Consider the following 26558-nt stretch of genomic DNA (forward strand, 5'->3'; position numbering starts at 1 on the left):
GCTGCGGTGGGTGCCTGGGTTGCCTTTCCTTTCGTTCTCAAAATCGCCACGATGAACTCAACTTCCCCTGCGTACGAGGCCGCCGACGTGTTGTACGCCAACACCGATTTCAGCCAGCTTAATTGGCTAGAGGCGCAATGGGCGGCGTGGTATCTCTGGATCGGTAACCCCGTCATCGCGACCGGTCTCATGAGTTTCCTTCTCCATGAGGTGCGTAAGAGATGCCTCGCTACTTGGTCATTCTAGTTGACGCCCCGCCAGATTGTCTACTTCGGTCGTTGCATCCCTTGGATCATCATCGACTCCATGCCGTACTTCCGCAAGTGGAAGCTCCAGCAGAACAAGCTCCCGACAGCCCAGGAGCAGTGGGAATGCACCAAGCAGGTCCTCTACTCGCATTTCACGATTGAGTTGCCCATGGTATGCACCGTACACCTCCCGAGGCCATATATTAATACAGTGCTCGCCTAGATTTGGTTTTTCCACCCCATGGCGGAGATGTTCAGCATGTCGACATGGCAGGTTCCTTTCCCGTCGTGGAAGATCATGGCTCCCCAGATTGCGTTCTTCTTCGTCTTCGAGGACATATTTCACTACTTCGGTATGTTTAGGCTCGCACAACATTTGCTCGTGTGCTTAGTCTGATTCGCGTATGCTCGCAGCCCACCAGGCGCTTCACTGGGGTCCGCTCTACAAGCACATTCACAAAATCCACCACAAGTATTCCGCGCCGTTCGGTCTCGCTGCGGAGTATGCCCACCCTGCTGAGGTCATGATTCTCGGTACTGGCACGATTGCCGGTCCTCTCCTCTACTGCTACTTCCGCCGCGACCTGCACATCCTTACCATGTACGTCTGGATCACTCTCCGGCTGTTCCAGGCCGTCGACGCCCACAGCGGCTATGGTACGTATCCGCGCACTTGCTTGCCGCCTGCCATACTTACGGAGTTTGCCACTCTAGATTTCCCCTGGTCGCTGCAGCATATCGTCCCCTTCTGGTCCGGCGCTGAGCACCACGACTTCCACCACATGGCGTTCGTCAACAACTTCTCCACCTCCTTCCGTTGGTGCGACCGCCTTTTCGGTACCGATGACAAGTACCGCCAGTACCGTGCGCGCGTCAAGGCCATGCAGAAGCTCAACATGACGGAGGAGGAGATTGCGGCGCAGGAAAAGAAGATGATGGATGAGGTCGAGGCAGAGGGCGTCAAGGCAGAGGCCGTTGCCGAGGCGTACAAGTACGGTAGCAAGACGAAGGTCGCATGAACTTGCGCTATTGTGATGATGGAGCACTCGACCTGTGTATACGATACGATATCCCTTCTACGGTTAATTGGGCATGCGTCTAAGCGCATGCTTCATATACATTACTAGATTTCTGCTCGTTGCGGATCTGTGAAGATACCAGGTTCCCTGGTGAGTGTGTATCCGTCCGCGTTGTGACTGAGACCTTTACTTGCGCCGCGCATCATGCAGGGTGTCGAATGGAGGGGATGATACACTGACGAATACAATCCTTCGCAGTGTCTTCGCCGTCGCACATGTACCCATCTTTAGGAATTTAGGTGTGTAGAATTTGTGTAGAACGCGACTTCTCCAGGCTTGAAGCTAACCTACTGATATTAGGGATCAAAGATGTGCTCATCGGAGGCGTCCCTCCATAGATATGTACTAGGGATCCCTTCTTTGATACACTGGTCTAGTTGTGTTGAACGTGATGCTACACGGTGCCAGGATGTCAACCACCCAGCCTGCTCAGTGCTGCCTCACCCAGCAGCCGCGGGTCTCTTGAGGTTGTCACGGAGCATGTGATCGTGACGAAACGCGTCGGACATGCGGCCGCGTCTTCAGCCAGTAAAAGTGACTGGCGTGTATGATGCTCGGAATCACACCGGCAACCCGACGAGAACCTGCCATCTCGACATTTGATAGTTGTATGTATACGTGCAGGGTACGTGCGTGTTCCTGCCGCATCTCGAACCTCGGCTAGCTCTGAACTCTGCCAGACAGCATGCCCCCACAACGGAGTCTAACAGCATTCAAGAGGGACTTGAGTCTCAAAGTCGGCCGACTAAATCGTGTGATTCATATTTCCGTTGTTTCTACTGCAGGATGCATCAAAGCCTTCCGAAAAGGCCAACGAACAGACGACAGCAACGGATGAGGCGGTTTACTACCCCAAGTTGCCCTGCGGATGGTTCGAACATAACCAGTTCTGGGTCCTCGGTTGGGATGCTGACCATCCACGCTGCAGAACTTCGTGGAGAAACATGCTCCCGCAGACCTGAAGGACGTGCCCTACTCCTTCACGTCATAGAGATCCTCGAGTGGTGCACCCGCTTTCCGATCCAGCTCTGCACGGTCCCGCCAGACGACGCGCCTGTCCCGCCGCGCACAGGGAAGGACGGCGTGCCGCGAATCATGCTCGTCGCCATCTGCTTCACGGCGAACGTACGCCTCTACAACTCTACAAGCGACGACCCAAGAAGGCGCGTTACATGTGGCTCAAACAACTCTTTGGTGGCAGACCACGCTGGTATCGGGATAGCTTCCCCCAAGAGGAGTTTCACTTGCATCTCATTGAGTGCTGGCTGTATGTCGCAATTGGTTCATGTCTGCACTATGGAATTGATGTTTCGAGGTCACGCCGGTCATAGGCCTTAGAATAGCCTGGGCCGGATCTACTACAGAATGTCCCTCGGCACAGTCAACGATGATAGTCAACAAATGGTACAAATGACGCGGGCCAGGCGTAGCGTACGTGTATCTGCATTATACGTACTCGCTTCGCCAAGCCTCATTACATGTGCCCATTTCACCAAGACGTGTTCCATACCAGCTTAGAGCTACACTGGGTCTTCGCTTCTAGCTCAGGGGCCAGGACCCCTACAGACCCCTACTCGTGCCTCGACCTCGAATTCAGGCACTCCCATCAACCCGCGGCGCTGTCAAACTCGCCGATCGCCACTTGCCTGCAGGCTATCGACCACCGGCGGCTAAATGGACCCATCTCCCCCTCCTCCTACTGCCGAGGCGCCCACGGGCGGCAAGTTCTTCGTTGTATACCCTCGTATGTACCACTGTCGGTTCGCCTCAGTGTTTGACTGGGGTGTATGCTACCGAACACCGACCCAGTTGCATTCAACATCGATCTCTCGGATTGTGTAGCGCAATCAGCAGTATTAACGATAATATAGAGCAATATCCTAGTACACCATGAGTATCGTGATCCGGCCCGAGAAAGTGGGAGCACAAAGTGAATGAAGAGGCAGAAGTCGAAGTCGAAGCGAACATAACCTAGAGCAAACCGTAATCTTATGTACCAACCGTGCTCCTACGTATCATGTGCGTTATGCGATCTTCCGTGTTCCGTGTTTCGTATGTGTCTCATCCTGTGCATATGGAGTCAAGATGTATGTATGTGCGTGTGCGTGCAAGCATGCGAGTCGTGGTGGCAAACTTTCCTCCCATCGCCAGTCGAACAGCCAGCACCGTCTACTTCATACCCGAGGCATCGTCACGGGCATGGGCAACCCCTGCCCGTTCATATAAGTCGTATATGCCATTGGGGCCGTCTGCCCCATCGGCATCTGCATCTGCACCGTCTGCGGAACCTGGCCCTGAGGATACGTCGGTACGTGGTTCATCTGGCCCGGTAGTGGGTTCTGCGCGACATGCGCCATCGGGCTCACCTGGCCCTGCTGGTGCATCGGCTGGCCCGCCAGCCCGGGGCTCACCGGCGGGTGGAATTGGTACCCGTCCGCACTTGCGCCCGTCCACGGAGCCGCGCCGTTCACCGTGCTCGGTGGGCTATACGGAGCCGGGCCGAAGTTCTTCGGCTGCGTCCCGTTTTTGTCGGGCATGTGCCCCATGATTTCCTCGAAGCGGATGCGGTATCGCTGCACCTCCGCGTCGTACTGCGGGCCGATGAGGTGCCCGCGGTCGAGCAAGAACGCCTCTGTGTCCCGGATGAAGTGGTCGAGGTCGTGCTGGCGCACGATGCTCAGTTCGGGCTCACCCGAGCCGCGCGCGCGCGCGAGGTACGATGCAGAGAGCGTGGAGAGGCCGCCTAGGATTGGGATGCCAACAGATGTCTGGTACATGTGGAGGTCTTCATTAGGGACAGAAGCAGGATAACGGGAGAGACTCACGGAGGTACGGGAGGTAGTGGAGGCGGCGGCTACACCGGTTGTGATCGCGCCGAGGATGATCTGAATGCCGATGCAGATGTTCAATGCGTAGCTCGACATCATCGCTGTCCACGTCGAATGCACAGGCGTCAACGTCAGCATGGCTCGTGCAAGGACGAAGTGATTGACTTGACGTTACCTTTTCTCTTCGAGGCATCGCGCTCTTTCTGCGCGTGTTCGAGGGTACGCATTAGACGCTGCTTCACTGTCCTTTCCCCTTCCTGCATCCACCGAGCATGCTGCGTCAATCGCGCATTTTCAACGACACACCTCACTTCACCACTCACCGACGTGTTCGACAGGCCCATCTCCGAGCCCTTCTTCTCCGGGTCCACCGTAGGAACGACATAGTCTAGCGTCAACGCTCGCGACAAGCCTGCCGAGTACCGATCCGGGCCCACGCCCGCGGGCACTGAGGCCGCCGACGACGGCCTCTCCGGTCTATCTGCCCTCAGACTCCTGTGTCTCCTATGTTCATTGTAGCTGAGCGTGCGCGCAGGGTACGTGATCGGTGCGCCCCCGTCCGAGGCGTGCGGTGCGTGGCTGAGGCTGCTCAAGTTGCGACGCGACTCGAGGCGAGGGCGGGTCTGAGAGGCAGGGCGCTGGACGAAGACGTGGTCTTCGGTCGGCGATTCGTCGGATGACGACCCTTGTCGTGGCTGCGATGGGCCTGTGACGGGCGTAGACGAGGCGGGCATCGCTGCGCGCGGTCTGCCGGGGGTGGGTGCGAGGATCGGCTGAGGGGTGGCTGAGTACGGAGTGGCGGGGGCAGACCCGACGCGGTTGACTGTTGGGACGGTCAAGTCGGCGGGCGGGGTTGGGAGAGGCGGCAGCGTGCTTTCGCGCTTTGGGAGGCGGATGGTAGGGACTGGTGTGGGCTCCTGGCGAGCTGGTGGCTCATCGGGAGGAGGCGAGTCGGTGTGCTCGGGGTGTTCAGCGATCGGCGAGGGCTCTGGCATGGCTGCGACGGGGCCTGTAGGGTCGCTGGGCGCCAGGGGGGTGCTGGAGTAGCTGTGGGGCTCCTCGTGGTAGTCGCGCGTGTATGTGCACGCAGGAGGCTGGAGGAAGGGCGGCGGGGGGTGCGGGTGGTCGTGCGTCTCTCGCTCGCGGGGCTGGTGCATGGCTTATGAGCGGGCCGGGTGATGGGGACGCAGGGAAGGCGAAGCGGCGCGTGGTCGTGCAGCCAGCGCAGAAGCCGTGATGAGGAATGTGCGCCAAGTTCGTGAATATCGTAGTCCAGCGCCTGCCATACTTACAACCAAGAGCCACCGACCCGGGCGCCTCTGCTGTCTCCATTTCAATCTCCCTGTCACTTCAGGACTTGTTTGAGCGAACGGCTTGCTGGATCTCATCTGCACCGGCACCTTGCCTGCACCCGCCCTGACTTGGTCGTGACGCGCCCGGTCCCTCCTTGGAGATCGCTTGCCCATCGCCACTGCGACTGTCGCGGAGGCAGACATTGCGGGCGCGTGGCCCATCAAGCCCGCAAGCGCGAGAAGCCGACCGTCGTTGAGCGGGCGTCGGCCTCGATAAGGCGGCCTCGTCCGTGGCTGCCGTCGCCGTCCCAGATCAGATGGGCCGATCATGTTGACACCCACCACATCGGGAGAAGCCCTCCTGGGAGCGATCATGACAGGATCGCACGCTATGCCACACAAACACCGTGCCTTCGCTGCACCTCTCCTCGGAGGCTCCTCCAACGATTCTCCTGGGTACGTCCACCCCGACATGGCCGGCCGGCACTTGGCCTGCCCGGACGTCCGCGTTAGGCTGCACCACTGCTGCAACCCAGAGCAGTGCTGCGACTGCCCACACAGGTACGCGCCGTGCCGCAGCATTGAATATTGAACTCTGACCGCATCTCGCCCATTGCCAGTGGCAGCCAATGATCGGTCAACCCGGGATGACGTATGCTGAGGTCGACGAGGCGCGATTGATGCATGGAAGAAACCCGCGGTAACCAGCAGCGCAGCTTGCGGCGTTGTGATCGTGCCTCGTAGGACATCGAACTGGAGAAATGCTTGCTCCCGGGGACAGGGAGTGATTCGCGTGCGTCCGCTGGGATGGATGGAGGCGGCTTACAAGCCACGCTGACTGCCAGACGACAGATTGGGAAGTCCAACCGCGGGAAGAAGCACATGCCGCGTGATCCCCCTTTGAGCTGCGAGTGCAATAGAACCCTGAGCAGTCGAGCTTGGTGAGTGTGCCGCAGACGGAGTACGGTATGGCAGATGCTTCCCTGCAATGACGACGTGTATATTGCCAGAAGGTCTAGGCTGGTAGTGTGTCGTCCCCGACTTTCCTGAAGAAGGCGATTGGCTGATGTTGTCCGATCGGCGAGGCAAAGTGGAGATACGCACAAGGGGTCTGCATCGCCTCCGTCCACCAACGAGCTCTTCATGGCGCCGACGAGGACAGCAGATTACAGCACGAAAGAGTTTCAGCCATAGGATCTTACGGAAGCCCACTACAGCAGCGACAGAAGAGGTATCGACCGCGACCACAAGCTGACATTGACAAGCAGATTGCAGTTATTGAGCAGTTTGATTGCGCCCGGAGACGCCTGATACAGCCGAGGCCTTTCTAAGGATAGCGCGCCGAGGTCAAGGTTCTTCTGCATGCGAAAAAGCCGTGGAGGGGGGACGCGTGTGGGATGGTTCGCGAACGTAAGACGTCGAAAGTGCAAATAGACGGTGTGGCTCAGAGATCGTGGACGGGCCGAGATGGGCGTCTATCTCATAGAGCGGCCGGTAGACATGTGGTCGGGTAGGTACTTGCCTTTTATGTAACTGTGGCGTGGCCCCGTATGCACCGGACTCGGAGACAACGCGGAGTGGATGCAAAATTACGAACGACTTTGACTTGCAAGGGATGAAGACATTCTTCTATGTGCGGCCTTCCGCTCGACCGTATGAGTTCTCTGCTCTCGAGACTCCTGCGCACGTGCCAAGGAACCTTCCCCGATGCAACCCCCGCGGATCCACCTAGAGCTATTGTTCAGGCTTCTTCGACAAATACACCCGTTCATTTCGTAAGCGTCAACAAGGGTTACCAGAAAATTTGGAGCACTACTAATTCTGATCGCCCCACGCCCGCTGCATATTTATCACGCCCCATTGCCAACACATGCATAACTTGAAGCTGTCGGTGCTCAAACATATTATGCACCACAGCGACAGGAATTGATAGGTGGATTTACCTCCTAGAAGCCACCATAACTAAGCTTCCAGTGAGCTTCGCCGCTGTCAGAGCTTCTCCACGCTGTCCACGCTGTCACCATAGACAGGACGATGTGAGACGAAATAAGTTACCGGCGCAGAAAAACGGCATAATTTAATCCTGTCTGTGGCGCATGGGGCGCTGGAGGCGATGGAGGCGTGCGCGTGGCGGTGGTGTGAAACAGAGGCAAGATGTCGGGCGAGTCCGCACTTCCATGCATCCCCGTTTCCAGCACAAAGTTCACAGACTCGGCACGAAGAAGTGACACTGCGAGCATAAGTAGGTACCGGCTGTATGTTGTCTCGTCGCAACAGTCGGTGCATTCATGACCCGTATTGCGCAGGAGGTACACATGTCACGGTGGGCAGACTAGAACTCAGGCTGCATGGAAGTACGTAGCTGTCACTATGTACAGATGAAACCGGTTAACCGGTTCAATGACAGCGCTGCGCGTATTGCAACAAAAGTTTGCGGTCAACGGGGATCACAGTGCCTTTGGTCAGAATGACGAGGCTCCAGAGTTGTCGTGGTCAGGAACGGATATATTATGTAGCGACACGGCACCCAGTATGAAATAAAGAAATCCACAGGGTGTACAGAGTCAACGCGGCGGAGTCAACCGCCGTTAATTTCGCAAAACGTCTCGTAGCCAAAGGAATGTCCTTGCCATTGCATACATAGGTGTGTTCCATACATATGGCAGTCTCATCATGCGGGAATCTGAGTCTAGTACTTACCAAATCTCATTTTCAGAGAGCGGAATGTCGGCCAGAACAACTGGCGGTTGGGCGTGAGAAATTGAGATCGTACGCAACATCACGTGCACAACCGTGTTCAGAAGTCGCGCCTCGACGAGTCCGGTTCGTTGCGGACTCCCATCTCCTCTCGTCCACCGTCGTCGAACTCAGGCAGACTCAGCCTCCCCCTCCCACCTTAAGCCTCCACACCACCTCTTCACACTAGCAACCATGTCTGGACGCGGAAAGGGCGGAAAGGGCCTCGGGAAGTGAGTATATGCGCCCGGATGGACTGGGAGTCGTCGAGTGGCTGTGGCCAGACTGACCGTCGTCGCTCGTTCTCAGGGGTGGTGCGAAGCGTCACCGCAAGATTCTGCGTGACAACATCCAGGGTATCACGAAGCCGGTCAGTCGCGCCTATGTTTGCCAACAAGGGCGTCGCGTATGCTGAGCTGTTCGTCGTTGGTTCATTATCCTAGGCTATCCGCCGTCTCGCGCGTCGTGGCGGTGTCAAGCGTATCTCTGGCTTGATCTACGAGGAGACCCGTGGTGTCCTCAAGATCTTCCTCGAGAACGTGCGTGTTTGCCTTTGTCTCCTCCCTAGTCACTTGCTGACATGCATATATCCAGGTCATCCGTGACTCGGTAGGTCCACTGCGGACGCGTCGTCTTTGTCATCCCCTGAGTTCTTTTGTTCCACACAGGTCACGTACACTGAGCATGCCAAGAGGAAGACCGTCACGGCTCTCGACGTCGTCTACGCCCTCAAGCGCTCTGGCCGCACCCTCTACGGGTTTGGTGCTTAAGCCGTCTCTGGCCCTCTGTAAGCAGCCACAGCTTCAACATCGTCCGAAGGGGGTGCTTATATGATGTTCATGCAGCTGTTCAAACTGTCCTGACAGCTTGTATGCCGCGTATCGTTTCGCTCTTGTATTGTCCGTCTCCCCTCGCTATGTCTTGTATGTATTATACACCCGTTCGAAAACGTACTATGGAGATATGATGATGAGTCCGCTCCCAAGTGTTAATCTCGAATGACACTAGGTTCGCCTTGCCTGGTCCTTGTCGGCGAGTGTACCTTCCGAGTCTTGCGAGCTCGGAGAGCTCGAATTTGGTTATGGACTCGCCTTCGGAACGAGTCATTGCAGCGAATGGAAGGTACCCCTAGGCAATTTCAATTGTGACATCGTTGTGCAGGGCTTGACACATTCTCTGGTCAAATTGTTTCATCGGGCGTACCGTCGCGCTGACGCGCGGAGTCATTTCCTTTGAAGCCCATGCACACCCAATAGCCTTCGCTCGAGTCGCCTCGGCTGGCTTTCGGCTTGCTGTTGTATACATCAGCGAAGTAAGGCTTCAACTGCTCCTGGCGGAACCGATTCGTCAATGGGTGTTGGAAGTATTTGATCCTGTGGCGCCGTGAGTTAAATCATGTATATATAACAAGCGCAGAAACGCACACAAGGACACCGGCTTTCCGTCGCCCGGCGCTCTCCGCAGTCCTCAGGTGCTTGCGCGCGAACGCTATCACCGCGTTGACGATGTCCAGACCGGATTCGATGTCCGCGGTCTTGTTGCCTGTCATGTTGGCCGCCATGTCTGAGAGGATGACATCGGCTTTGCCTTCCGGGTTTTGATCGTCCTGGAGGAGCGCGTGGATGGCTGCGTCGGCCTGTGGAGAGAGGAAGTCCATCTTGAGCGTCTGGACACCGGGCATGGGAAGCATGTCGAGGAGATCCATGGCAACTATGGTTCCCCTCCCGGTCTGTGACTGGGTCTGTGCGTCAGCCCGCGTGGTTGGCTGCGAAGACAGACATGGCATACCGGGATTTCCTGCCCACTTGTATCCCGTCTGACACCGGACGAGCGTCCGTTTAACAGACCCAAGTCTGCGTACGGATCTTCTGGGACGTCATTGGAGCCTTCGTCCATCCACCCAAGCTTCATTGCAGCGACCTGGCTCCAGCCGCCCGGCGCCGCGCCCAGGTCGACGACGGAGTTTACGTCCGGCTTGAACAGCTGCCATTGCTCGTCGAGCTCGAGCAGCTTGAATGCCGACCGAGCACGGAAGCCGACGAGGGTGTTAGTGGAGCGCTTTTTCACGTATGGGTCGTGAGATTGCCGGGCGAGCCATGACTTTGACGACGTGCTTTTGGCGGAGAGGAGGATGCGGGTGGCGGAGAAGGACATGCACGGTGGAAGCGCGCGTGGATGGACGCGTTCTGACGCGTTGACGCCCAGGCGACCTCTCTGACCTACTTCCGCATACACCCCTCCTCCTTGTCCACACCTGTCGTGAAACCTCTGTAGCGAGCATGGGCAAGCAATCTATTGCCTCCGGATACAAATACGTGGATGCTTTTGGACCCGACGAAGAGTATGAGTCCGAAGAGGAAGTCGTGTATGTTACCCTTGACCTTGGCGCCGTCGAACCCGCCCTGGTCCCGAGCAGCTCCTCGTTTCGCCTCATCGTGAGCCGTTCCTTCTCGCTTCCAGCATTATCTGAAGTTGCCACAGGGTCTGGACACCCCGAGCCCGTTCCTCCAATTATCCGGAACTGTTTTCAAGGGTCAGCATCAGAGCCTGCTCGGCACAGAGCTTCTGTTCACGGATGCGAAAGGTGTGATTGTAGTTGTATGTCCATATCCAGCGTTGTCATAACGATTGATAGACGACCAAGCGGATCGCACAAGAAAACCGTTGGTCCACGTTGGCACGAGCGAGCAGCGCATTCGGTTCAGGGAGGTCGAGGTGAAAGCCAAAACGAACAAACTGCCCGAGGTCGTGGAGCGAGTCCCTGTCAACCCGCAACCGAAGGGAAAGAATAACAAGAAGGATAGACTCCCGGAGACGGTGCAAGAAGTGGTAGGGACCGTCGACGCGGTCCAGCCCCGCAGGAGGCGCGGAAGACGACCGAAAGACCAGGGCAAAGGAAAGGAGAAAGCAGTCGAACATGTTGAGGAAAGTGTGGATGTGGACGATCCCATGGAAGGCCCCTCGGCGACGATCACTCCGAGTCGGGCCTCATCGCGAGAGAACGCCGCAGGCGATGTCGCTGGTGGTAATGCTCCGCATGAGCTCCAGATGACGGATGCATCTGCATCTGTTCGACAAGACGATAGCCCTCGTGTTCAATGGTCTAGCGATGCCCCCCAAGGATCTACGTCTGTATCTATGGAAGTGGATACATCCTATGTGACATGACTGTGGCCGGTATTCCAATCTTCCACCTGATCACGCTGCACATCTCGGTGGGTCGATACATTTTGAACAGGGCAATCCTTGGCGCGGGGATGGTCACAACCATCTTCATAACTACGCTCGAGTGCTTGAGTGCGACAGGCAACAGTGTGTATGTGCAGGTCATCAGGCACGACGCTGGCGATACGCGGTACAGGAGCCCGAGCTACGGCGCGGTTGCAACACCTCGCACTTACGACTCTTCATTGTGAGTGTCAGTCCATCCCATGCAGCAAACCAATTCTATGATACTTGCGTAATTACAGTGCCGTCTACCAAACCTATCTATGACAAGTGCAAGGCTACCAATACGTCTATGTGCGTGCCAGTGCGAATGTGAGTGCGTCTCAGTAACAATGTGCGGTTCGTGAAGAGTGCGTGAATGAGAAATTCTAGTCGTCAGTGCGAGATGAGAGACCGGAGAGCAGAGAGATGAGAGGATACGAGACGAGACGGGAGACGAAAGGCGAGAAGCGAGACGAGACAGGAGACCAGAATCAGAGCAAGAGCAGAGAAGAAGAGAAAATGGAGACGTGCAGACATCAAAGCCATGACGAAGACCCAGAACTTACGAAAATATTGAGGCATTACCACCCTCATACCGGCAAGTCGTTCACCCGCCTCTCCTCTACCTCCACCTCCTTGCGGGGATCGTCGCCCTTGCCCTTCCACTCGCCGCCGCCGCTCTCAGCAAACCGCTCCTGCTCGTCCACGCCAAAGAAGCACACGCGGGTCACGTCCGACGCCGGCGTCTGCGGGCTCAGCGTACTCGCAGGGCTGACGGGGCTCCGGGGTTGAGGAGAGTGGCGCCCGAGGTGACCATGCACGCTCGCCGCCTCCAGCACGCTCGTCAAGCCCGACATAACCCGCTCCGCGCGCACATGGATCTCGTGCTTCCCCTGCTCAGCGGAGTCGACCTGAGGCTCGAATCCCCGGCCCTGCTCTGCATCAGCGAGCTTGCCATCGACGTCGCGCATCTTCTCCGGGTCGATGCCCTCCAGCGCCTGCTTGCCCTCAGCGCCCAGAAGATCGCAGTCCGTCCGGTAGAAGATAGCCATCGCGACGAGCTCAATACAGACGATGCCGAGGAGGAACCAGAACACGGCGCGCTGGCCCACGTACGGAGTGTTGGGGTACTGCTCCTGGACAGACTCCTCGAGCGAGTCGACCGCGGCGATGCCCACGGCGGACCCGAGCTGGAGCGCGCCGTTGAAAATCGCGCCGACCGTGCCGGCCATCGAGGATGGGGACGTGCGGAAGATCGCGATGCTGCGAAAAGAGATGAGAGGTGAGCGGGCGGGCTCGGTGAGACGAGGGAAAAGGCTTACTTGGTGTGCGTGTAGGCGAGCATGGCACCGCCGCTGCCGAGGACGAACGCGGGGAAGACGAACGGCCAGTACTTGTCGGGCCCGTCCGCGAACGCGAGGAGGATCGTCGCGACAACGAGCATGCTTTCGCCAAAGAGGATGATCCACTTGGGGTTGATCTTGCGTGCGAGCGGGCCTGTGAATGACATCGAGAATGCGAGCACGCCGATCGGGATCCTGCACACCACGTTAGCAAGGCAGTTCATCGAGGGCAAACCCGGGGAACATACATGTGGATGGCAGTCGAGATCGCCGACCAGCCATATTCGTCCTGCCACAACAGCGTGAAGACGGTGAAGATCGTCGTCCACCAAAAGTACGGCAACAGCGCTGTCCCAAACAAGACCGCAAAGTTCGGGAGGAACCACGTCCTCGGGGGCACCGCCGCGACGTCGGGCGGGATGCGGGTCTCGTACCAGAAGAACGCGGCGACCATGAGCACGGAGATAACGAGCGGGACAAGCACCTCCGCGGTCGCCCAACCGTACGCGCTACCGGACGTGATCGCGAAGATGAAGAGGATGAGCGCAGCGGTGAGGACCGAGACACCGACGAGGTCAAGCGCGCGCCAGCGCGGGCCGGCAGACGCGACGCGCACCTTGGGCTCCTGCGGCGGGACAAGCAACAGGCACATGACCGTGATGAGTGCCGCGACGATCGCGACGAACCAGAAGACCCAGGACCAGTTGGCGTACTGCACGAAGATCCCACCGATGATGAGGCCGAGGACTGCGCGAGTACGAGAAGTGAGTTCGGTGTGGTTGTGGAGATAGAGTGGGAGGGGCTCACCGTTACCGACCGCGCCACACCCACCGAAGAGACCGAGGGCACGCGCTTGCTCGTTGGGCTCGACGAAGACGCTGACGAGGAGCGCGAGCGCGGATGGAATGGTCATGGCGGCGGCCATGCCACTCAACGCGCGAAGGATGATGATGGCAATCTTGTCCTTCGCGAAGCCCGCGCCGACGGAAATGAGACCGAGCGCGACGACACCGCCGGTGAAGGCCACCTTAGGGTTGTACACATCGGAGATGCGGCCACTCTGTGGAGGTCGGTCAAACGTCAGCGGGCGATACATCAACACATGAGACAGTGGGACTCACGATGAGGAGGAAGGAGGCAAAGGTGAGCTGAAAGGCAGAGATGACCCACGTTGACTCCGCCTCGGTGATGCCTAGCGAGTTCTCAAGATCAGGTATGGCAGAGAAGAGCGCGGAGTTGTTGACCGCGTCGAGAAACTGTGCAAGACAGAACGTCAGAAGAAGAAGGTAGCGGCGCGCGGCCGAATATTTTTGAGGGACGCGGCCGTCGACGAGTGTCTGCGTCGGCGAGAGCGGGCCACTGGGTTTTGGGGGCGCGATCATGGTGCGAAACGTCTATTGTCTATTTGCTATGGTGCTTCCTGATACTTGTGCGAGGGCGAAACGACGTGAGGGACTCTCTATTGGACGATGCTACACACAGACGAGTAAAGAAACGGAAATGAGGAAGAGGGGGGGGGGGGGCGCGGACGAGAGGGATGGGACGGCGGAGGAGATGGGGGAGGGCGGTCTTTTATTTGGAGGGCAGGCGGTGAGCTCATGTCGGAGAACTGACGTGGGTTTGTGCGCGCCGCGACATAAAATTGCGGCTTGGTAAGCTTGTGCTTCAGCCGGGATTGGCGAGCAAGAGGGTGAGGAGGACGTATCCATCCCCCATCGGGCGTCTCAGATCAAAATCCGAGATAACATTTTCTTCCGTGGTCCAGAACCGTGTTTCGGCGTCGCTGATTGGCTGGTAGCCGGTGCTGACTCCCGCATTAGGTACAAGACCGCCTCCGATCATGGGCGCACGTTTGATTTCCCCGAGGCTGCTCCCTGGCCCTCCTCAGCGAGGGCCAGCCCTGGGCCATCCATCATCACTCTTCAACTCGCAGCACCTGCCCCATTCTTCGCAGCCTCGACGCCGCCTTCCTGCCATTCGAGGGCACTCGTCGCCGCAGATCGCGCAATGGGCAAGTGCTATTGCTCGTCCTGGGTATGACTCATCTTACGCGGTGGCAAATAAACACTAGGCAACGGCTTCTGCCAACGCGTCCTGACTCATGGCGACTCCCTCACTGGTCTCCTGATGAGCCTCCTGCTCGCGCACGGCTTCCCGTCTACCATTGCCTGAAAGACCGCCAGGCGACCCGGCGTTGGCCTCGCGTTACGAAGGCGAGAGAATCCGATCCACGACCCCTGCTCGCAAACGCTCGACTCATCGAGGACGTCACCACCACGCACCCATCCCGACCGATCATTCTGCCGCGCCAAGGCCCATGTGAAGCCAGAGGAGATACGCATTCGCGAATGCGTACGTCCCACCGCATGCGCACCCGAGTTCGCGCAGGCAACGATCTGCCAAAGCCGACTCAGACTCCTTGATCGCTCCGTGAGGCGCAACGGAAACATCGGCCTCCCAATCGGACAGATGTAATGCCTTTGTGGTTGGCCTTATCAGCGGCAGTGACGGCTTGGTCTCATATCGGTCTTTCATTGTGTGCTGAGCTTCCTTATGCCTTGTTCGTACCCTGCCGGCTCGTGCTGTGTGCACGTTTCTCACGGAACCCCATATTTGCCGCGAAGCATGGTGCCAGGTTCATTATAGGTGTTGAAAGTACGGCAACTACTCGTATTCGTCGACACTTTGTCCACCGGTCATCCACTACTGCTTCTACTGCTTTGAGGGGAACCACCCTTTCATCATCCATTGAACTCTCTTACCAGGTGCCCTCGGTTCACTACTCAGGGAACCTTGACTGCAGCCACCCCTCAAAGCGTCCGGCCGTCGTCATGCATCACGTAGGCCTTTGGCCTATTAGGTACGCACCAGCGGCCCACACCTCTTCGACTCACCTGGAGCTTGACGCCTGACGTTCACCTCTACCTCTCCCGGCACAGATAGGCGCGTCTACGATAACGCTCCTGCAAAGTGCACGGCGCTCTGCTGCATCGTGCGCAGGGAGCGTGGCCCGGAAGCGCGGTATGCCTTCGCCGGTCCCGCGCGGCAGCGATCCCACTAAGTACTCACCCTGCAGTCAATCCTGCTTCTGGTATCGGCGCTCCGAACATGTCTGTCGGAGGTAAGTAACCAGCTGAGTCTGCACTGGACCATTCTGGATCTCGGCGTGCTCGGGGTGTTCGACGGGATGTCTGTATTCCCATCCAGTGCTAGCGCAGCGAACGCCGTGCACGGGGTGTAGATGGACGGAAATGGGATGCGGGATGTAGGACAGGGTAGGTAGGTGTGGAACGCTGGGGACGAGGAGTGACGGGCGTTCGTGAGTGGATGTATTCACTGCGGTCCCGAGTTGACCTTGTGACGAGTATCTGCGTAGTCGGTATAGTCTATTGGAACGTAGAGAACTGTTCATGGGCGGTGCGGGTAACGCTTCAGTCAATTTCGCCCTTACATTGCAGTGATTCAGTCAAGTGACGGCGAAAGCGTCGTGCAGTTGGATTCTGTTCGCCTCCGCTCACAGCTCCATTGCACATTCAGTAGTGACAGCGCGGAGAGTCGATGTGCCCTCCGCACTCCTTTCATTGAAGACTCCGATGTGTCCTATGGATCCGAGCGCGAGCGTTGCGCCGCTGAGTAAGTACCAGCGTCGATCCGCCACTGAATGTATATGTCAACGTCAAACTGTATCAGCACAGCGTGCCAGTGTCCGCGTTGGATCAAACCTTCGTGCGGATGCGTTACTAACTTGCGTGTGCGTTTGTCATCATGTAGTGCAGAAGAGTGCAGAAGTGTCGGTGGCAGCTCTCAGAGTGGCTGTCTAACTGAGCTCGAGGTTTGCCTAGCCTCATACTAATAGTGCTCGTCAGCCTGAGTGACGGTGCAGGGTAGATGACAAAGCTGGGCCGTTCGCACAGTGACCCTCTACCCAATCTTGTTACATGTGAACGTCGCTGTGAACCCCGTCTCAGCACAGATGTACAATATGTTATGCCTAAAGCTCACGAGTACGGAGCACTTACAGGACTTTCATGGTCTGCCACGAAAGCTGACTTCAAACGTCGACTGGTCCAAGACTCGAACTGACACACAACTTCGAAGTTCCACAACTCATCAAGTCCCATTACTAGATATCCACGTCAAAGTTACAAAGGATGCCATACAATGTCCATGGGAGCAAAATCAGAAAGCAGCCGATCGACAGTCCCAAGTGCTGCCCCGTTCTCCGTACTCCAGGAAGTCTGACCGGTCGCCGCGAGCGAAGTCGAACATCGCCGCGTCGTCGAGCTCGCGCGCCCACATCTCCTCCAAGTCCTTCCGCTTGCCTCCCGCGCCCAAAGCTAATCGTAGAACTCGCGGCTCCAAAGCTCGTCGTTGAACTCCCGCTGCCAGAGACCGTCTACCTCCTCGAGATCGCGAGGACGCGACTGGCCTTGGCTCTGCGCAGCGACACGCTGCTCAGCCCACCGAGCGCGCCGGTCCGTTGGCTCGCGCGTTGATGCATCATTCTGCCTGTACTTCGCCACCTTCGGGATGTACTTAGGCTTCTTGCCGTTGAGTGGGTCGTGCTTCTGGTAGTGAGGAGGGGGTTCGGTGCGGGCCCAGAGCTCGTCGTCGAACTCCCGCTGCCAGAGACCGTCTACCTCCTCGAGATCGCGAGGACGCGACTGGCCTTGGCTCTGCGCAGCGGGCCTCTGCTGAGCCCCCCCAACGCGCCGGTCACGGTCCGATGGCGTGCGCAGTGATTCATCATTCTGCCTGTACTTCGCCACCTTCGGGACGTACTTAGGCTTCTTGCCGTTGATTGGGTCGTGCTTCTGGTAGTGAGGAGGGGGTTCGGTGCGGGCCCAGAGCTCGTCGTCGAACTCCCGCTGCCAGAGACCGTCTACCTCCTCGAGAGCGCGAGGACGCGACGAGCCCTGCTTGGGTTGAGCCGACTGGTCTGGGGTGCCCTTCGGCTTGAACTTCGGGAGAGAAGTCTTCGGAATAGGAACGGGTTTTTTCCCCTCGTACATGCGCTTCTTGTCGTTCTTGGGCTTCACTGGGTTTTGGTGGCCAGGACGGTCAGTTCGAGCACTGAGCACGTCCGCGACCGCCCGGGCGAGAAGGCTCGTCGCCTCATCAAAGTTGGAACGAGCGACGAGGTCTGCGGCCTCAGCGTCGAAGCCACGGGCCTCGAAGCCAACAGTCCTAAACAAAGAGGTCAGTTTCGGAGAGAGCGAACATGGGCGAAAGGTACGTACGAGTCTGCGGCAACTGGGGCGGCGAACGCAAGGGGCGTCATCGACGCGACAGCGCAAAGCAAAGAGATAGCTGCTCCGAAGCGCATGACGGATGGTCGATTTCTGTAGTGATGAACGGCGTGGATCGTAAAGAACGAGATCGAAGAGTCGTGAAATGAAACAAGCAAAGCTACAAAGTAAAGCGGTCAGTAACAAGGCGGGAGATATGTGGGGCGGTGAATACTTACTAGCCAGTACCTGCCCGTGTAGTTGAGCCCAAGAAAGAGAAGTGAGCTGAGGAATAAGAGCGGCGAGGGTTTCCCTTTTATATGCAAAGCCCGGCGTCTCCTGCGTACGCCAGAAGGCTGCAGAGGGCTGCAGTCCCGTGCATAGCCAAGGCGCGCGAGGCTGGCGAAGAAGAGGAGGCACATCAGCGCGAACAAGTTCATATTTGCCATCAGATATCCCTTCAACTACTAGATGAGTCGTACTCATTGGATCATGATGCGCGCGCATGCAGAACAGGGATAGCTTGGGAACATTGTGGTGTCAATACGCAGCTCAATGGGTGACAAGGCGTGCATAAGGCTAAGGCATTTTCAGCGCGATGAACCGACACGGCTGAAGTAGAGATTTATGAGCGTACGTCAGTAAATTGAATGTATGATGACTTTGCTTACCATACCGTTCGACAACACCTTGTCCGTGCACTAGTAAATAGCTCCACCAACAGTTTCGAAGCGAAGTCGAAGCCTGCGCGCGTAGCGGCGCAACGCATAGCCAAATGTCTTGTGTGAGACATGCACGATCCAGAAGCTGTGTATAAGCCCGTACGATCGGAACTCCTCCATCAGATTTCACTCCCATGAACTACTGACTGACATGCACAAGGTATGCATCCTCACGGTGGCAGAACGAGCGAAATGGGCGTACTAAGTTGATAGCTGTAGTGCCCCTGTGCCAGCGAACGGATCCATTTGCTTGTATCGCAACTTGATCACAACCTCCAGCAGGTATGATACATCGTAGACGAGCTGGGAATGAGCCATCGAGTTTGCTATTGCGACAATCAGTGAGGTATTTACTCAAACGAGGCCTCAAGATGGCGATGATCGAGGCTGTTAAGTTACTTACGCGTTTCATTTCAGTCATGTGATCGCGCCTAGTAACCTTGAATCCTCGATCGTTTGAACTTGCTCCGAGTCGCTGAGCACTCGGTACTCAGTACTCAGTGCTCAGTACTCAGTACTCAGTACTTCAGTGGTCGCCGTCGAAGAAGCGCAACGTAGCGCCACAAAGATTTGCTGGAGTCATTGCGCCGGACTTATCACAGCGATGTGGCCGCAACAGAATGGATGCTCCTGTGACCGGTCAAGAGGGCCCTCCTCCAGGGTCGATCTCTCCCGAACTTGCCTACGGCTGTGTATAATACTGCATACAGAATCTAAAGCTCAACGTCAACCGTCGATCAGATGCATATGCATCCAAGGGGCGTCAGGAAGTAAATTCTCGTACACAATGCCAGTATATCCGGAATATCCGCCATCCTGGCTTACCACCCCCCCACCCCCGGTTATTATTATTTCGAAAAGCGGTCGAGGACCGAGTACCACCCCCCCACCCCCTCGGTCGCGCAAAAAAGTGCATATATTTGATCAAAAAAGCGGTCACCCAAGCCTTCAAGTCTACCGGGTTAAGGTCGGCCGGAAGGCCACAGTTCAAAATTACTACTATTATACGCATATCCGGTGAATTCGTTGACGTCTGTTTGGCATCTCCCACATGCACATCCGCCGTCTTCGCCTTTCCCTTTATGTTCGACATTTGACTCATCTGATGACCTTCCCTTTCAAGGATAGGTTCATCACGGTCAGCCTCATGATTTGCTTTAGCTGCTTGCTAGGAACCTAGTACTCCTCCTCGAGCTCCGCATTAGGGGCCCGGGCAGCTGTTTAGATTGTCGCCCCTACGTGTGCGCAAACACCGACTATCGCATCAGGAAAAACCGTGCCTACATAAGGTCTCATCAGAGGTCATCTACAAGACATCTTAGGAGCGTATAGGACACAAAAGACGTAAAATGTTACATAAGACCAAAACATGGCACTTAAGACAAGTCCCCGTCTTATTGTGTCTTTGATATTATGCATAAGAGCACTAATGTACGCAATAAAGACATCTTGTGTCTTATTCAGTCTTAATTGTGTTGTCATTTTGGTCTTTAGTTGCCCTTATTTCACCTACAATATGTACTTCAGTGGGCGTGCTGAAGTACAGTTATGTACAGAATTAAGTCTGCTGATGTCCACTTATGCACATGTACCAGATCACATCATAAATATTAGCAGTGCGGGTTGTTGTACAACATATACAGACACATAACTACTGGTATAGCACGATCAACAGATAGGCATAGACTCGAGGTCAGACGGCGCCGGGATGACGACCACGGCTGAGACAGGCAAATAGTAGTAGAGGGGGAGTGGGATACGTAGCAGGCACGCACGTCTGATGTGTAGTAGTACAGAGGATGATAGATATAGTAGCTGCAGGATTGTCGTATGAGTAAGTGTAGATAGAGGTGGTATGGGCATAGAAACACTCGCCTTGGAAATGGGCCGATTCTACTGCTCCTGCCACGCGAAACAGACAAAGTTGATGATGTTCACGGCCTTGATGCGACAGGACAACTACGACATCTTGGTGATGTACCTCTCGCAGTGAGATACAAAGAAACCACTGGACACTGACTGACTTACCACTCATTGCCGAGTTCATCGACCTCACGCTCGCTGCTGGAAGTTTGCTCCCCCGAACTCTCCTGGGCCTTCTTCGCGCCGGACTTCGATCGCGACGGATGTGACGGTCCACTCTCTGCGTTCGCTGCATCCTTCGATGATCCAGCTGCAGTCTTGGACGCCGCAGGAGTCTTTGCCTTGCTGCCTGATGCCACGGCTGGCAAGGTGACGTTCAGCTGGTCGAGGTCGATAGCCGCACCGCCCACACGTTCCCCGTCTTCTTCCTCCTCCTGGTTCTCCTCCACAGCGTCCATATCACCATCCTCGTCCCCTTGCATCTTCGACCTACGTCCCTAGTGAGCAAACCAAGCCATATCGATTGCGAGAAGTTACCTTATATACGACCAGATTAGTGACTGCGTCTCCTGAAGGTATGGCTTGTTATTCATGTACTCCAGTGCACTCATCAGGCTGTCCCATCTTGAATTGCGCCCAACATTTAGTATAGATACCACAAGGTAAGCAGACTTACTTCTTGGCGTAGACCGAGTTCGCAAATTTCAGGTTCACTTCGTTGTCTTCTTCCACCTGCGCGGCGACGTCAGCCAATGCTCCCTCTATCTACACAAGTGCAATGACGTCAGTTGGTTTTGTGCGTGGATTGGAATAGGGCTTACGGCGGTGCACACTAGTGCGATGAGGTTCAGAGGCACCTTCTTGAAGTCTACCATCGCCGCCTTGATGCACGCACCCTCACGTTTGGCGGGCCCCCAGTACAGGTAGATCAGCTCTTGGATTGCCGGGTGCCTGAAAGGTAGCAAGCGGTTGTACTTGCTCATGATGTAATTCATGATCAGTGCTTCCTTCCGTAGTATAGCTAAGGCATTGTACTCACACTCTTCTCCACGGACGAGCCCTGTTCCTTCCCAAGGTTGTGTTCTATCTCCCCGAAGATGAAACGAGGAAGCAAAGCCGTTCGATCGCCCATCTTCACGCTGACCTTGCCGATCAGCCACAACGCAATTGGCCTCCTGTCATCAAGAGAGTATAGGTGAGGGCTCAGGTCGTAAGCCTTCTGGATCACCTGGGACGCCTTCCCCTTGAGCTCGTTTCGAGTTTGAGATAACGCGCGCACGATCTCCGCTATATCAGCTCATGCCAATGCATCAGAAGATCTGTTTGCTTACCAGTTTGTGCATGTCCTGCCTATGACGCTCTCTCTGGCTGTTGTCCTTGCCCTTCCGATCCTGCAACATTCTCCAGGAATCCCGCACCTTCTTGTCGCCTTTCTCATATGCATCTTGAACGCTCGCCTTGATGAGATCATCCACGCTGGGCAGCCGCTTGGAGACGACTGACGGCTCCTTCGTCCAGGCGGACTTCAGAGCGGTGCGGAGGCGCAGCGCATCTTGTGCTGCATGGAAAAGTGGAACAAGCCATGTTGGCAAGTCTGACACCCTGAGGCGCGCGCCCTTGGCCCCACCGGTGCGATACGCCTTGGGACGAGCACCCTTGCCCTTGCGCCTGGAGTCAGACAAGACCTGTAAAGTGTGAGAGATGTCTGCATCATTCAATATGATTGCAGAGATGATTGACACTGACGATCATCCCATTGTCATCGCTCTGTCCCTCTTCTGCGTGGTCTGTCTCCTCTTCATCCTCCTCATCTCTGTCGTCTTCATACGCCTCTCCTTCCTCTTGATCATCATCCTTGCTGCTGTCGTCCTGATCTGAGTCATCGGATGGTTTGTCATGTGGGCCTGCAGCCGTGCGCTTGGCCTTGTCAGAATTCTTGCGACTATCGTCGCTGGCGGCCGGGGATTTGCTACGCTCGTCATCCGAGTTGTTGTTGGCGCGATTCTTACCCTTGTCCTGCTTCTTCGTGAACGTCACTATGAGTCATGTCACCAAGAGCAAATTACGGAACAGGGTGCGAACCCTTGCAGCCGCATCTGTCGCTCGTGAGGGGGTGTTGACCGACTTGCTCGGAGGAGCCCGAGTGTCCTGTTCTTTTCGTCCGCCGCCTAGCAGGTGGTCATAATTTGATGTATGCACGATGGCCAAAGGACTTACCCAATGTTCGTGCCAGGTCCTCCTCGTCCGCGTCTAGTGTAGGCGCAGGTTTTGCATGTTGGCCGTACTTCCGCTTTGGCATAGCTAGAGCAGCGTGGTGTTGTGAGTTTCATGTGCCAATGTATATGAATCACATACGCCGTGGCTTCTTGGGCTGCTCGCCCTCGCTGTCAGCCATCTGGTCTTGCATCACCATGTCAGCTACCTTGTTGCCTTGCGCCGTGTCATTGGCAGGCTCGTCCTCCTCCTGTGCGTTGTCGTTGCGCGAGCGTGACTTCTTCTTCTTCTGGGGCCTTATGTCCTCTTCATCATGCGATGCTTCATCTTCCTCCATCATCTTTGATTTTCTCTTGCGTATCTCTGACACACACAGCAAAGTGAAGTTGATTAGTGTGTGTCGGAGTAGACAAGGGCACGTACTATCTGTTCGTTCCTCCTTCTCCCTCTGCTTCTCCTGAGCCTTCTGACTTTTCTTCTTAGCTGCAGCGGACGATGTTGCAGCCGTATTTACCACTTTCTGCTTGTCCTTGGTACCCTTCAAGGCTGTGCTTCGCTGGCCTGCAGGATTCTCTGCTTGTTTTGAGGCAGCGGATCGGGTCATATGTCTGTCCATTTGGGTTGTACGATTTGACCAGGGCAATAGTGTTAAGGTGAGATGATACTCACCGCAAAATGAAACGGAGACCAGTCGAGATAATCACGGGATTACCCACGGTTCAATATGTACCGCCGAAGTAAGCGCCAAATCCGACAAATATATAATATGTCATTCTAAGAGCATACAAGACATGTACCGAGTCAAACCAACATTCTATCCTGCTTCTATCTCTCATCGTGCGGTCGTAGGCAAGAGTTCTCGGTCCCGTTGCACCCATTTTCGCCTTAGCTTGTCGACACCCAAATGGGTTGCACTCCTTCAACACCCCTCAGACTCGGGGACCCACAACGCTGTCCATGCCGACGCTGAGTCACTCGTCCGGCGAGAGCGTGTGGCGTGGGAGCGAGCCGCCTCGCGGAGGCGGCTCGCTCCCACGCCACCGGATGCGCCGCACGCCCGGGGGAGGGGGGGTACGGGTTGTCTGCAGGTCTCGTGGGTTGCGGCGGGTACGGGTACTGGTGAAGGGTACCAGTCGGGGGCGAGGGGCATGGGTGGGCGAGCATACTTAGACACGGGCGTCGATCGCGCTGGTAAGTACGATGCAGGTGGACGTGTGTACATACATACAGTTGTCTGTATGTACGTGCGTGCGTGCGGGCGGGCGTGTGCGTTGCGGGCAGGCAATTGTGGTCGTGCAGAGAGCGATCGTGGTCGTGCAGAGTGATTGTGCGGGGGCAGCGAGTGATTGTGGTCGTGCAGCGAGTGATCGTGTGGGGGTAAACGAGTAGGTAGGCCGCGGACGGCGGTGGGCGCAGGTGCGGGTGCGGTGATCCTCGTCAGCGGGAGCCTGGCGGCTACAAGATGCAGACACTTACCTGATTTCCCGTCTCATATTCACCGCGGGCCTGCTTGCTGTCGGCTTTGCCCCATCCACTGTACTGGCCGCCGTTCGCTCGTGCTCAACCTTCCACGAGAGGCGTCCATTCACCGGCCATCGTTGCGTGTGGGGCAGTTGCCCTGCCCGCTCGTGGTCGCCGTGCGTGTCGCCTGCGCAGTTTGACGGCTTGGCCGCACGTCCGCTCCGCATCTTTGAATGTGTTTGCAACGCGGTGGTGAGGATGAAAGAGAGAGATGACGTACCATACGTGCACGTTCTCAGCCGCGCTCAGCCTCTCCCCTCTCGCCCCATCCCTCGGAGAGTACCCCGCGACACTCTTGCGGCATCGCTGGCGGTATCTCCGGCCAGCAGCCGGATGCGGTTGATGCTGCATCGCTCGCATTTGAGACGCGACGTCGAGCGCACTGACCCCTGCCCCACCGCCCATTAGCTAGCTCACCCGCATGCGATGTCACTCACTTTTGCATCGTTTGCGAGGCGGCAGCATGAGGCGGCGGCGGCGGCAGGTGTGTGCTGGCAGGCGGTGGCGGGCGTGGGCTTGTGGGCGGTGGCGAGCGTGGGCTTGTGGGCGGCGGCACTGGCGGGTGCTGGTGGAGGTGGCAGTGAGGTGGGTGGGAGGACGGCGGCGGCGAGGAACGAGGGACAACGCGGGTGCTTGCGAGCTAACTGGTAGCGGCGGCGGTGAGGGAGGTGCGTCCGACGAGGACGTACCTTCCAACCTCGAGCCTCGGTGCTTGGTCTTCCAGTCCGCCCCGCACCCTTCCTCCTGCTCTCTCTTCGTGCTCTCCTCTCCACCTCCTCGCTGCGCGTCACTCACGCCCTGCGCCGTTCCTCCTTGCCCTGCGCTCGGCGCGTCCTTGATGCTCGGCACTGGACCTGTGCGCGCGTCGTGCAAGTCCCGAGCCGCGCGACCGGTTTGCGTGTCGCCCAGGCCGCGAAATTTTGATCCTGAGTAGTGCAGAGCACGGGTATACCCATGGGTATATCTGGCTCGACTCGTACCCTTACCCGCGCGGGTACGGACCCGCCGCAGCGGGTACGGGTCACGCGCGGGTAAGCGCGGGTAAGCGGGTTCGCGGGTGGGCAAGCGGGTGCGTCAGTGGGTGCGGTGAATGAGTGAGTGGACCAGTTGCCAGGTGGACCAGCAAGCGAGTGGCCGGGCCACGGCTCCCGGCGCGCAGCGCTGCTGACTCTGTTCTGCAGGTGGCTGCTGGTTCGAGGCACGTCGGCTGGTGGGGCGCGAGCGCGCTGATGCGCCGGAAGGTTGGGAGGCGGCAGAAGGTGGCGGGTGCGTTCGACGTGCACGCACGAGTCGTGCGAGGGAGGGCGGTGCACGGAACTCAGTTGCATAGTAGAGGCTGCGCGGTGGCTGCCGGACTGTGGGGCTCGAACTGCCAGGGAAGTGGCTGGGATGTTGGCCGATCAAGTGCAGTAACAAGTTATTGTCGTGGGCGAGACATGGACAAGTGATGCCGGTGAGCGGGCAGGAGACGGCAGACAGCGGAGAGTGGTCGTCGAGGTAGGACTCAGAGGACCAAGGTGGGAGCGCCTGACGTGGCGGTGGCATGGTGGCACGTGCTCTCCTCCGGACAAGTCGAGACTCGGGCGTTCACGCGTTCACGACTTAGGCAACTGCTGTTGTCTCGTCGTCAACATCTCTCTGAGCCGGGCTCACCAAAGGTGAGTATGTATGTAGTGTCTCTCTGCGAGCTCGTTGACGAAGGGCTATAGATAGGACCAGTGCCCATGTGTACTGACGGCCTCGTCGTGGTCGTGCACCACGCCCCTCGCCCGCCTGCACGCAGGCGCACACATACCCACCCGCCCTCTCCTCTCGACCGCCCACTTGCGCATTCGCACACCCGGCGTGCACGCGGCACGCCTGCCCGCCGCCCGTTCACGCCGCAAAGGCAAGCAAAGTCGCACCCAAGCGATCGAGCTGCCCGCGCAGTCGACACGCACGGCAACCACAGACGGGCGCGGCAAATGCCCAGCATGCAAGCACGGCCGGCGAGCGGACACCACGCGCGCAAGGTCGGGAGCGAGCGAATGGCAGGTACGGGTGGGGGCGAGGCCGAGAGCGTGCAGGCAGGTGAGTAGGAGGGTAGGACAGCAGGTGAGTGGACTGGCAGGCAACCGGTCAACCTTCCCGCACAGGCGACGTACACGACGACCAGCAGTGGGCAGGGCAAATGCCACACCCACAACGTCGGCCGACGAGTGGACGCCACGCGCGCAGCACAGGCCGCACGCACCCAGGATACGCACAGCGACCGGTGGCCGTCCGCTCATCCGT

The 26558-nt window shown here is 57.3% G+C and overlaps 11 protein-coding genes across 11 annotated transcripts; 5 read left to right on the forward strand and 6 right to left on the reverse strand.

Annotated features, from left to right (window-relative positions):
* Positions 1–51: 51 nt before the first annotated feature.
* On the forward strand, positions 52–1267 carry C8Q71DRAFT_701506 (C4-methyl sterol oxidase; the record flags this gene model as incomplete). The annotated part of the gene is made up of 5 exons (XM_047920193.1): positions 52–210; positions 262–420; positions 472–601; positions 663–905; positions 963–1267. 5 exons carry the CDS (start codon positions 52–54, stop codon positions 1265–1267), a joined length of 996 nt encoding a protein of 331 aa, XP_047782127.1.
* A 348-nt stretch (positions 1268–1615) lies between these two features.
* Positions 1616–2904, forward strand: C8Q71DRAFT_418725 (uncharacterized protein). Its single transcript, XM_047918431.1, has 5 exons — positions 1616–1952; positions 2012–2198; positions 2256–2594; positions 2659–2758; positions 2825–2904. Exons 1-4 carry the CDS (start codon positions 1875–1877, stop codon positions 2739–2741), a joined length of 687 nt encoding a protein of 228 aa, XP_047782128.1. The 5' UTR covers positions 1616–1874; the 3' UTR covers positions 2742–2758; positions 2825–2904.
* A 431-nt stretch (positions 2905–3335) lies between these two features.
* Positions 3336–5634, reverse strand: C8Q71DRAFT_418759 (uncharacterized protein). The gene is made up of 4 exons (XM_047918432.1): positions 4479–5634; positions 4331–4412; positions 4153–4256; positions 3336–4095 (listed from the first exon to the last, which is right to left on the reverse strand). Exons 1-4 carry the CDS (start codon positions 5310–5312, stop codon positions 3502–3504), a joined length of 1614 nt encoding a protein of 537 aa, XP_047782129.1. The 5' UTR covers positions 5313–5634; the 3' UTR covers positions 3336–3501.
* A 2604-nt stretch (positions 5635–8238) lies between these two features.
* C8Q71DRAFT_418854 (histone-fold-containing protein) lies at positions 8239–9062 on the forward strand. Its single transcript, XM_047918433.1, has 6 exons — positions 8239–8416; positions 8493–8553; positions 8627–8722; positions 8778–8792; positions 8852–8970; positions 9029–9062. Exons 1-5 carry the CDS (start codon positions 8379–8381, stop codon positions 8951–8953), a joined length of 312 nt encoding a protein of 103 aa, XP_047782130.1. The 5' UTR covers positions 8239–8378; the 3' UTR covers positions 8954–8970; positions 9029–9062.
* A 301-nt stretch (positions 9063–9363) lies between these two features.
* Positions 9364–10337, reverse strand: C8Q71DRAFT_701478 (ribosomal RNA large subunit methyltransferase J; the record flags this gene model as incomplete). Its single annotated transcript, XM_047920191.1, has 3 exons — positions 9364–9556; positions 9608–9948; positions 9972–10337. 3 exons carry the CDS (start codon positions 10335–10337, stop codon positions 9364–9366), a joined length of 900 nt encoding a protein of 299 aa, XP_047782131.1.
* Positions 10338–10374: 37 nt separating this feature from the next.
* On the forward strand, positions 10375–11399 carry C8Q71DRAFT_418857 (uncharacterized protein). The gene is made up of 3 exons (XM_047918434.1): positions 10375–10618; positions 10665–10767; positions 10819–11399. Exons 1-3 carry the CDS (start codon positions 10463–10465, stop codon positions 11349–11351), a joined length of 792 nt encoding a protein of 263 aa, XP_047782132.1. The 5' UTR covers positions 10375–10462; the 3' UTR covers positions 11352–11399.
* Positions 11400–11983: 584 nt separating this feature from the next.
* Positions 11984–14118, reverse strand: C8Q71DRAFT_794804 (MFS general substrate transporter; the record flags this gene model as incomplete). Its single annotated transcript, XM_047925565.1, has 6 exons — positions 11984–12223; positions 12254–12656; positions 12716–12931; positions 12985–13483; positions 13544–13796; positions 13858–14118. The coding sequence occupies 6 exons, from the start codon at positions 14116–14118 to the stop codon at positions 11984–11986; spliced, it is 1872 nt and encodes a 623-aa protein (XP_047782133.1).
* An 890-nt stretch (positions 14119–15008) lies between these two features.
* Positions 15009–15730, forward strand: C8Q71DRAFT_418986 (uncharacterized protein). Its single transcript, XM_047918435.1, has one exon. The coding sequence runs from the start codon at positions 15211–15213 to the stop codon at positions 15646–15648; it is 438 nt and encodes a 145-aa protein (XP_047782134.1). The 5' UTR covers positions 15009–15210; the 3' UTR covers positions 15649–15730.
* A 1100-nt stretch (positions 15731–16830) lies between these two features.
* Positions 16831–18062, reverse strand: C8Q71DRAFT_846032 (uncharacterized protein; the record flags this gene model as incomplete). Its single annotated transcript, XM_047926623.1, has 2 exons — positions 16831–17923; positions 17977–18062. 2 exons carry the CDS (start codon positions 18060–18062, stop codon positions 17074–17076), a joined length of 936 nt encoding a protein of 311 aa, XP_047782135.1. The 3' UTR covers positions 16831–17073.
* A 2648-nt stretch (positions 18063–20710) lies between these two features.
* Positions 20711–23379, reverse strand: C8Q71DRAFT_721175 (uncharacterized protein; the record flags this gene model as incomplete). Its single annotated transcript, XM_047921415.1, has 11 exons — positions 20711–21038; positions 21087–21173; positions 21226–21314; positions 21371–21556; positions 21589–21831; positions 21881–21940; positions 21968–22234; positions 22296–22585; positions 22767–22850; positions 22905–23126; positions 23187–23379. 11 exons carry the CDS (start codon positions 23377–23379, stop codon positions 20711–20713), a joined length of 2049 nt encoding a protein of 682 aa, XP_047782136.1.
* A 2475-nt stretch (positions 23380–25854) lies between these two features.
* Positions 25855–26558, reverse strand: C8Q71DRAFT_740715 (uncharacterized protein; the record flags this gene model as incomplete). The annotated part of the gene is made up of 4 exons (XM_047922771.1): positions 25855–25942; positions 25988–26201; positions 26238–26387; positions 26464–26558. Coding segments are annotated over 3 exons (459 nt in total), but the record flags the coding sequence as incomplete, so codon positions are not given.

The sequence above is a fragment of the Rhodofomes roseus genome (assembly GCF_022264815.1).
Source record: "Rhodofomes roseus strain CIRM-BRFM 1785 chromosome Unknown C8Q71scaffold_4, whole genome shotgun sequence".
Classification (NCBI taxonomy): Eukaryota; Fungi; Basidiomycota; class Agaricomycetes; order Polyporales; family Fomitopsidaceae; genus Rhodofomes; species Rhodofomes roseus.

Excerpts from the sequence above, each read along its gene's own strand:
- C8Q71DRAFT_418986 (XM_047918435.1), top strand. The coding sequence starts at position 15,211 with ATGCCTTTGTGGTTGGCCTTATCAGCGGCAGTGACGGCTTGGTCTCAT.
- C8Q71DRAFT_418857 (XM_047918434.1), top strand. The coding sequence starts at position 10,463 with ATGGGCAAGCAATCTATTGCCTCCGGATACAAATACGTGGATGCTTTT. Across the intron at positions 10,619-10,664 it reads GCTCCTCGTTTCGCCTCATC|GGTCTGGACACCCCGAGCCC; the intron begins GTGAGCCGTTCC and ends AAGTTGCCACAG. Across the intron at positions 10,768-10,818 it reads TCTGTTCACGGATGCGAAAG|ACGACCAAGCGGATCGCACA; the intron begins GTGTGATTGTAG and ends AACGATTGATAG.
- C8Q71DRAFT_418725 (XM_047918431.1), top strand. The coding sequence starts at position 1,875 with ATGATGCTCGGAATCACACCGGCAACCCGACGAGAACCTGCCATCTCG. Across the intron at positions 2,199-2,255 it reads CCCAAGTTGCCCTGCGGATG|AACTTCGTGGAGAAACATGC; the intron begins GTTCGAACATAA and ends TCCACGCTGCAG. Across the intron at positions 2,595-2,658 it reads CATCTCATTGAGTGCTGGCT|GCCTTAGAATAGCCTGGGCC; the intron begins GTATGTCGCAAT and ends CGCCGGTCATAG.
- C8Q71DRAFT_418854 (XM_047918433.1), top strand. The coding sequence starts at position 8,379 with ATGTCTGGACGCGGAAAGGGCGGAAAGGGCCTCGGGAA. Across the intron at positions 8,417-8,492 it reads GGCGGAAAGGGCCTCGGGAA|GGGTGGTGCGAAGCGTCACC; the intron begins GTGAGTATATGC and ends GCTCGTTCTCAG. Across the intron at positions 8,554-8,626 it reads TCCAGGGTATCACGAAGCCG|GCTATCCGCCGTCTCGCGCG; the intron begins GTCAGTCGCGCC and ends TCATTATCCTAG.
- C8Q71DRAFT_418759 (XM_047918432.1), bottom strand. The coding sequence starts at position 5,312 with ATGCACCAGCCCCGCGAGCGAGAGACGCACGACCACCCGCACCCCCCG. Across the intron at positions 4,413-4,478 it reads TGGGCCTGTCGAACACGTCG|GAAGGGGAAAGGACAGTGAA; the intron begins GTGAGTGGTGAA and ends CGGTGGATGCAG. Across the intron at positions 4,096-4,152 it reads CCACTACCTCCCGTACCTCC|ACATCTGTTGGCATCCCAAT; the intron begins GTGAGTCTCTCC and ends CACATGTACCAG.